General features: G+C 41.7%; 1 protein-coding gene across 2 annotated transcripts; it reads right to left on the bottom strand.

Annotated features, from left to right (window-relative positions):
• Window positions 1-369: 369 nt before the first annotated feature.
• caly (calcyon neuron-specific vesicular protein) lies at window positions 370-8,033 on the bottom strand. Of its 2 annotated transcripts, none has more exons than XM_047579664.1 (5): window positions 7,760-8,033; window positions 4,703-4,938; window positions 4,132-4,251; window positions 3,184-3,297; window positions 370-1,899 (listed from the first exon to the last, which is right to left on the bottom strand). In XM_047579664.1, the coding sequence occupies exons 2-5, from the start codon at window positions 4,829-4,831 to the stop codon at window positions 1,678-1,680; spliced, it is 585 nt and encodes a 194-aa protein (XP_047435620.1). In that variant the 5' UTR covers window positions 4,832-4,938; window positions 7,760-8,033; the 3' UTR covers window positions 370-1,677. The 2 variants fall into 2 exon arrangements, with proteins under 2 accessions (XP_047435620.1, XP_047435619.1); XM_047579663.1 differs by having other exon boundaries at window positions 370-1,902; window positions 7,760-8,022.
• Window positions 8,034-9,785: the final 1,752 nt, after the last annotated feature.

Here is a 9,785-nt window from a genome sequence, read left to right as displayed (position 1 = left end):
ATTATATGCTGGGATACGAGGGCTACACCGGGTTTACTGTATGTCTGTATTAGTTAAATAGATAGACAGCAGATTACTGAGTAGTGTTTATACTAATCTCATCAGAACCTGAAATTCTCATCAATCCGTGCTAATCATTAACGCAGGTCACTACAGGGTAGGTTGTTAGTGTGAGAGCCCAACGTTTCAGCCATTTATTTTCTGCTCGGTCCCTGACATCAGAGCAGATGGGCCTGATGTAAACGATTGGCTCTTGAACCCGTGGAGACAAGCTGTGCAGTGATCTCACACAAAGAGCCCCCTTCACCACCACCACCACTTCAAAAAAAAAAAAAGAAAAGAAAAAAGAAAAGACTCAAACTACAAGACTCGGGTAATTGTGGATTATTTCTAATTGTAAAAAACAACGCACTTCACATTGTTGGGGGTGTATGGCAGATCTGAAAATAATTTCTCATCTTTACAATTCAAACACAAACCTTCCATTAAAAAGACATCAAATAACGTATAGATAAATACTCTGTTAATTAAATAAATATAAACTGCAAACACTACAGAAGTTTTAAGGTGAAACAGCATCAGCATTAATTATGAACAGCAGCTATGTCATACATTCATATATGCATCAAGATGAGTCAGCCCTGTGATTCTAACACTGTACGTGGTCATCATTACACAACGCTCACAGCAACATAAATTAAAAGCTAAATTAATAACAAAAAACGCAACCTAAAAACTAGGATGGTAAAAAATCTGGCTAGCGTCTACCAATAGCTTACTTACATGAACACATAGCTCTACTGAAATGACTGAGATTCAGTTTATTATTACAGCATGACGCTCACATCGTAACGTAGCTGAAGACGAAGTCATTCTGGGCTCGGAAACTATCCAGGTCTCTTTACTTGTGCTATCGATTTAATTTAACACTGATTTTTTCTGGAAATAAATTCTACACAAAACAACCCAATCCTTTCCAAAGTACCCAGAGTGCAACTCGCCTTCCTCTGTGGCTTTTTACCAAACTGCATCTCAAAGTCTGCGGATAATTAACAGCGAGCACATTCACTAATGATTTCATACATTCTGCTCTACATGAATAGACGGTGAGACAACAAGGTGAGAACTCGCAGCAGTTATTCAAATTAAAATCTTGTCATCTTCACTGTTCATTCCGAGTTCTCGCCTCGCTTCCCTTCTCTCACCTCCAACTCGCTCCGTCAAATACACATGTATACAGTGTGGGCATGCACACACACACATGCTGCACATGAGCGCAAATAGATGTGCATACGGTACATATGTGCTCATATACAAGTTAGCATTTACAGTGTACAGTATTTACATGAGCGTACACACGCACAGGATGCAGATGGCCGACTTTAGTCATGACTAGTAATGCTGTAAAAGTCAAACACATTCCGGCCTCTAACCGCAACAACTCACCACACGCATACATTCTCGATTTTCAAATGTCAGTTTATATTCAGACACCTTTAAGTGTTTTGGAGCACCAGTATAAGCAAGTGACTCAATGGACTGCTGCCAGGGGGGAAGAAACAACATCTTGAACACACGCACCCTGACAAAAAAAAAACAAAAAAACAAAAAATAAAACATAAACTATGTGCCCGTAATAATTTTTCTCCACTAACACCTACATTTCCATTAGCTCCTTCACTCCTCTCCCTCCTCGCTGCCTTGTTTGGCCACCTCAGCCTCTTTCAGAGCGCCGATGACTGGTAACCATGGCGATGGCAGCTCAGGCCCAGTCCTCTTGAGCTGGTTGAGGTGGGTGAGGGCGGCGTACAGCCCGGTGCTGCCGTGGACTCCCGGCTCCGGCTCCTGCTGCTGCTGCTCTGTGTAATACATCTCCAGAGCTGCAGGGGTGCAGTGCTTCTGCTGTTACACCAGAACGATGAAGACATTTTAGAGACAAACTGCATCAACACCAACAGAAAAAACCACACAGTTGATAGAAACGCTTGTGGTAAAATGCGTCTTTAATGGAGGAAAGAGAATCCTGCACAACATCTCTAAACTTTCATCTGAGGAGATTGAAGGTGTGCGTGAGATAAAGTTAGGCAAACGGAATCAAAGTGTCAATTCGTTTAATGTTCTGCTTTGGAAAGTGCCTGCTGAATTGTCCTGACCTCCCTTTTTAAGCATCGACTACCTGACCTTCCCTCGTGCTGAGGAGTCGAGCTCCTCAAAAGCACAGCGGTGACTATGCCACCCTCCATCCTCTTTTTTATGTCTCCAACAACGCATTAGCAGAGGGGAAAAAAATGCTAAAAGCAACTGTAACCGGCAAAAAACTTCAAAAGCCTTGCCGGAAGGTCCTCCCATCCCTCCCCCTTCCCTTCCTTGCTTCCCCCCTCACTGTTAAGCCTTTAATCACAGTTTAGTCACGCTCAGCTCTAATTAAAGACCCCTCCGATTCACAGGCGGGCATCCCAATCTCTGCCCGACCAGAAAGCGGACTTCGTCACTCCCTTTTCTTCCTCCCCTCTCTCTCTCTCTCTTTCTGTCTATCCCACCATCTCATTTTCCTCTGCTACTTTAACTGGCCCGGTACGCAATGCCTCCAAGGTGTCGGGAAACAATGAGTTTGGGTTTCCAGTGACAGTTTTTAGTGAGTCTTCTTGATGTAAAGGAAGTGAGGTTGTGCTGAGAAACAAAACACCAGAGGAGCTGGTTTGTAGAGCACTCTTTGAGCTGGATTTGCTCAGACTATTTCAGCTGCAAAAAGTTTGTGATATCCAAGGATGAGACTGTGATATGAGCTGCTGGTCCGGCATTCCAGTGTATCCCTAAGTCCCGTCAATCCCTGTACATGCATCAGTGCATGTGTATATTTGTATTATTCGTGTTGCCAAGATATAACTCTGTTTACTCAGTCACACTGTGTAGGATTTCCTTAATACTGTTGAGAAGTCTTATGACTTTAGGACTTAGATAGCACTAGCATGAGGGGAAGTCTCTGCAGAAGTGATGGAAACTCAACTACTGTATGCGTCTGTGTAGGTGAGTAGATCCCCCAGAGACTAGATATGCACACTTAAAAATGACATGCAGTATGCTTAGCAGTGTTGTAATGACTTGGACTGGGTTTGAGAGGTCATTTACATGTGAGTGTTGGCGTGAATATGTGCGTACTGTATGTACGTGTATGATGCCTACCTTGAGGATGAAACCCTCTGGGCAGGTAAGCTGGTCGTACCACATAGCTTTGTACATGAGCAGGAGGAGCAAACTGGTCAAGAAGGCCAAAGTGATGAGGATCAGACCTGTAATCTGAGCAAAAACACACACAACAAAAACCACACATATAAATGCCACTTGAAGTGGAGACGAAAGATCTCAACCACATTCTGAACTGTGCGTAGTATGTTCACACAACAAACAACAAAAGCTACAACTCCATCAGCGTCGCCAGAGACATTGTCAGAGACACTGTCAGCATGTCTAATGTCACTCAAAGTACACTTATGGTCATCATTTTGTCAAAAATGAGGTGGAGCATGAGCAAATCTGAGGAAGGCGGGGGACGCCACCTGTCACTCAAAACGGTCATGCCCTTCATTATTCATACCACTTAGTCATGATAAAATGTATATGGATGAGTTACATGCATTACCTAAGACACCATTTATGTTTATGTTCTAAATTTGGTCATTTACAGATTCCATTTTTGAGGCCAAGAGGATGCTGATAGGTGCGGACATTTAGGTAGGAAGGTTGGAAGTGGGACCTTGTCACTAAAGCTGTACTGTGCGGTCACTACTGGGTAGTATCACTACTGTGTAGTATCACTACTGTGTAGCATCATATGATGGCACTAGCACAAGATGGGAGCACCCATATGTGCAATATTTTGGTTTCAAATTTGTATACAGTCAATGGTGTCTTCTGAACAGATAACCAAGGTGAATATAAAGTTTTTTTTAAATAAGTTAATTTGATTTAAAAGAGGACAATTTTTTTTAGGAATCATTTCTCAGCCACTAGTGGTGAACTGTTTTTAGCAATGTAATACATTGGAGCATCGTTTTCTTTGTGGTGGTTGTAACGAAATAGAAACAACAAAATCCCCTGACTAATCTCAAAATAGGTATTAGATTGTTGTACCTTGGCTTTGTCTGAGACATCGCTGTAGAAGTTGATATTCAGCTTCTTAATGTTGGGGATGTACAGCTTGCTCCTTTTCTTCTGCTGCAGCTGGTACTGTGTTGATGTCTTCACAATGACCTGCAGCAGAGCCAACGCAATGTCACTTTGACTTGATCCCCTGAAAATCCCCTGAAAACACTGTTTTGTGCCTAAAACGAGCATCATTTGCAAAAGCAGTCCGGTTTAATCAGTACTTTAAAAACACATTTTGGAACTGCAGGGTGTTTTGACATTAATGTTTCACCACCAGCTCCTCAGTGGGTGGAACATCCTGTACTGCTAAGTGCTTCATCCAACCAAAATATGACTCTGAAGGCTTTCGTCTTGCATTATACATTCAAGGAGGTGCTTGCACCACATGGGTTGATGGCAAAGTTTTAACCCAGGATGGTAAGGAAAAGTAAATACAGCAGTTTCAGTGTTTATGCTAGGAAGGTAAGTACGCCCACATGAATTTTAATGCTGTTTGTCTAGCAAGTTCTGCAGTTAGTGTAATCTGTTGGCCTAATACTTTCGGACATAGAACTACCTTCTCTGCAAATGGCTGGTGGAGCTGTTTGACCTCCAGGGGTGTGATGAGGGGGATGTTATCAAAGCCATCGTCCGCAGAAGGCTGCTTCTCCAGCTTATCGGACAAATTGCTGCCCAGCTTCACCATAGCTGCTCGACTGCCTGAAAATGCTTGGATGGATCGTGAAATCAGGGACCGAATGCTCAGGTCAGTCTGATTTTTATAAGCAAATGTGACAAATCCTCTTGATGACCCTGCCAGGACACAAAACATGTTGAGAAAATAAGAGTGAAGTTAGGATAAATGGGAAAAGAGTCATATTAAATACACTGAACAACAAATTATCTTAAGAACAAGCATTTGCATTTGTCTCACTCCAAGAACAAGAGTTTTTAGCCCTGCTAGTAAAGGACTGACAAATCTCCCCATAACGCTATACATATTTATTTGCACAGTTGCACTGTGTGTTTGAAGCTAAAGGTAAAACACCATTAAAACTCAGTGCTATGTTTAATAGTGAAAGTAAGAACATTAAATTAGTGAGGGTAACTGGAAAAAATGGCGTCAGTTTGCTAGGGAGCATAAAGACTGGACTTTTATCAGGGTAAGAAGAGAGGCTGATGAAGTGATGCCACCATCATACCCAGTGTTTACTGTACCAGCCTGGGGGGGCAGTGCTATGATCTGGGTTTTTGCTGCAGTTGCTCAGGTCTAGGTTCAGCAACATTATGCCCAAAGAATGAGGTCAGCTGAATATACTGAATGACCAGGTTATTACATCAATGGATTTTTTTCTTCCCTGATGGTATGGGCATATTCCAAGATGACAATACCAGAATTCATGGGGCTCAAATAGTGGAGGAATGGTTTAGGGAAAATGAGATATCACTTTCACAGATGGATTGTCCACCACAGAGTCCAGACCTGAATCTTTGGGATGTGCTGGAGAAGACTTTGTGCAGGGGCGGGACTCTCCCTTCATCAATACAAGATCTTTGTGAACAATACAGATAAAATTAATGAAGTTAAAGGCAATCCAATGAAATATTAGAGGGTGTGACCTTTTGTTTTGATGGCGACTTTGTTTTGGCCAGGCAGTGTATAACCCCAGCATATTAGCATTGTTATCGTGAGTGCATCAGCACAGTGACATGATCATTTGCCTCAAGGAAAGAGTAGTTGTTAGCTTTGACGGCTGGCAAACAGAGACTCTGTGCCTCAGTATAAAATTGGATCAAGGATGATAGATTGGAACAGTTTAGTAATGTAAAATGTGTCATTTCCACTCCCACACAATAAGACACTTTATAGCTGCTGTCTGGCAGGTTATCTTACCTTCTAGCCTAGCGGTTTCCAATCTTTATGCTAAGCTAAGCCAGCTGCACGCTTCAGCCATGTTTTCACAACACAAATATGACAGTAGCCTCGTCTTGTTACATAACTCTTGATAAGAAAGCAATTAAGCTTATTTCAAATCATCTTTTAATAGCTGCCTAGTGAATTATTCTGCAAGATTATGATAATTATGGTAAATAAGGTCAGGACGCGGGGGAGTTTGTTCTCTTCTCTTCCTGTTTATACAATCCAAAAGTCTAAACATGTTTTATAACTGTGTGTGATCTATCTATCTATCTATCTATCTATCTATCTATCTATCTATCTATCTATCTATCTATCTATCTATCTATCTATCTATCTATCTAAACCTAACACACAGCTCATATCCGATGATGATTTGATTCTCTCTACCTCACTCAAATCATCTTAACGTGGAAGAAAGAGGGGAGGAGACACTTATGTCATTCAGTGCAACATAACACCTTTCCCCAGCCAAGGACCCCACCGTCCCACCGACGCCAGCGACTCACAATGATGATACACAAACCAGGAGGCAAAGAGTTTGTTTTTTTGTACTGCCGGAGAGATCCCTGATGCACAGGAAATGTGTTTTTAATAAAGGAGATCATTTACCAAAGGCCTCTAGACACAGCTGTGAATAAGCGATCCGACTGAGAGGGAAGTGCACGCTGTCATCAAGTGGATGGATGATATTGATGATATTATGTTTTCTCATTAAATCAAGCTGAACTGAGGACATCTGATATCTTTGTCAGGTAAAAAAAAAAAAAGAATGAGTATGTTACTCATACTACAGCACATAGTTCTTGGTGAGTGGGTGGTTAAAGTGGTCATCTGTGCTGACCATCGATTTCCCTCCCCGCAGTTGGAGTGAAATGTGGTACAATGAATCATCCTGAATCTGTGATTAACAAATGAGTCGAGCGTTGCTGTCAAACACTCAGTGTTCCCACACTCTGACAGGAAACTGAGTCCAGCAAAAACAAATCAGCTGCCACTGACATCTTTTAAATGCACAGCCACACATTACTACATACAGTTTACCAACTCTTTAAGATTTTTAATGATTTTATAGTTGAATCTATCTGCCAGAAAGTGACATAATGAAGGACAGAGAGCCTCCTAAAGGTGAAAGCATGCTGTGCTATGAATAGGTAAGAGCACAGTGTTTGCTACCAGTGCCTGTCAAGTTTTTCAGGGTTCACTGGTCATGCATATCTGAACTTGCTGCATTGGAGAGTGCTGCGACGAGACGCACAGGCTGTGCAACTAAAAATCAGAGAGCACACATAGAAAACAAAAGGCTGATGAAGCACATCTTATCTATTGCGGTTCGGATGTCTCATCTTGCACGTTTTTTGGCAGGATTGGGCTTGATTTGTTTATGAGTTGCAGATTCAGTTATTTCCACTAATCCACGAGGACAATCAAACGATTTCATTCTAGGCCCTTATATAATGTGGAGGAAGGCTATAGCGCAAACTACAACGCATTTCAGGCGTCACAGATACACATACACCAACATATGAACTGTTAATAATTGTCCATTCACAACCTAAAGCTGATAGAAAACAACAAATGAGCCTAATCTCAGTTAGCCTATGTAAATATTTGATATATTTCGCAGCGGGACAGGACCAATCCACACACAGTCCTATCTAATAGAAACAGCTGCGCCATCAGAAATATCCACAGAGGAAGAGGGGTAAAACTTACTGTGGTTCCGTGGGCTCTCCGGTCGCCTGTGGATGGGCTCAGATCTCACCGATGCTGACGGGGACTCGGTGTGAACGCCGGTTGCCGTGGTGATGTGTGATTCACGGCAGGACTGCGCAAGTAATTGAAGCCTGGAGCGGCTCCGTGTCCTCCGGCGGAAACTGGCAGCACGGCGTGAGTGCGCGTCTTGACGTGGCTCGCAGGGACTGTGGCCGATCAGGAAATTGCGTTTGTCTGGGGCAAGAAATCATATCTTAGTGTTTGAGTGAGCGTTTGTCGTCGAGGCGGTGAGGCAGCGCCATAAAGGTCTGGTTACTGAATGGCAGCACATAAGGGACCCTTAGGTCGCCCGATATTAATTCATCTCCAGGTTTAAATACATTTACTCGGGTGGTGATCGAGGTACAATTTGCCTCAAATTCAAGAAGGAAATGTACTTTTTATAATTCTTTGCTACTGTAATTTAAGTCTCAATATGTAACATTTATAGCTGGTTTGTTAGAATTTAATATTTTACATTATGCGTTTAATACACGTCATAAGAGTTAAGATACTTAATAGTAATACAAGTTGCCAAGATCTCTTTAGATTTTTTACTTACAGATGGAGTTATAGTTTCTAAAATATTAACAATTGTTTGAATCTTCTTCTAGTTACACCAAAGTATGCTTCAAACCAATTATTACAATTAATACAGCTTAAATAGGAGGACTGCGATTTCTTCCATGGCTACTTTATCCAATAAGACAAGTAAAATCCATAGTTATTTTAAATACATATAAGATAATTTAGATACAAGATTGGAAACATTAGAATAATAAGATACCAGCTGTGTAATATAATGCTGAAAATATAAGGCCATTTCTTATACTGCTTTATACAGGCCAATATATTGACTTATATTTTTTTCTTTCTTCTGTGTTTGTGACAAACTTTAAATCTGAATTCATTTTGAATTTGATCAGTGTTAAAGTTTGTATTAATGTATCCGGGGCCATTACTTTTGGGTATATTGAAAACCACTCTGCTGCACATCTCTCCAAACTGCTTTTGATTTCACTTTGCTGCTTTTACTCGAGTGTATTATTTATCTCACATTTATGTGTTATTCATTCGGAACTACATAGCGTGATGTTGGGAAATGTTTGGATCTTTATTACAGTTTGGAACAAAAAAAGTGCGGGAGCTGCAAAGCATGAGTTTGTAATGGTGAACAGAGGGTTAGAGAAGGGTGTAGCTCTGTTGCCTTTGACCCACTAACACATATTTCATGACCTGGGTGACCCAAGGACTCTTCAAAGACATATTTAAGCATTAGTGTGTGTGTGTTTATTTTGTTTGTTTTTACCTTTTTTACCCTTGAATCAAAGGCGTCTTGCCATGAAGGCCTCCCCCCCTTTTTTAGATGCATCTGGTTTAACCTCTCAGAGAACCAGAGAAAGAGTTGATGCCTATGTAGAGATGTATATCAAAAGAAAGACAAAGTATTTATTCACACATGTATGAGTCAGTGTTTGGGAGAGAAAGGACGAAGTGATGTGTCGCTGAACGAGTGGGAAGAAGGAGCCAGGCTTGTCTGCAGATTTAGATCAACCTTTTCATGGAAAAGGGGTCTCATGCTGTTTTCCTCTTTGGCCATGCCTGACTGTATGAATTCATTACTCCTTTAGGGGAGCACTCGTCCAAAAATCAGCGCCGAAACCCCCACGCCCCCCTGCCAACCCATCAATTGGGTCTACATTTATTATTTTGACCTTTCCTTTGAGGAGGAGTGACATCAAAGTGGATCCTCGACTCGTTGCTCTGTAAGGAGACGGAGGTGTCATCCTCACAGTGTGAGAGGCAGACTGCCGGCCGGCGCTGGTTTTTGTTGTCAGTGAAGAAGAGAGACGGAGTCTGGGTCAACATAATTAAAATGAGAATCAATTAGGCTGCAGTGTATGGAAGAAAAAACATGTCAAACCGGGCGTGCTAATGTGTGTGGGCATGCATGTTTACCGGTGTGTTTGTGTGGGAGTAAAATTCT

Source organism: Mugil cephalus, chromosome 2 (assembly GCF_022458985.1).
Source record: "Mugil cephalus isolate CIBA_MC_2020 chromosome 2, CIBA_Mcephalus_1.1, whole genome shotgun sequence".
In the NCBI taxonomy this organism is placed as follows: domain Eukaryota; kingdom Metazoa; phylum Chordata; class Actinopteri; order Mugiliformes; family Mugilidae; genus Mugil; species Mugil cephalus.
The sequence above is the reverse complement of the archived record's forward strand: the minus strand, read 5'-3'. Positions and strand labels throughout refer to the sequence as shown.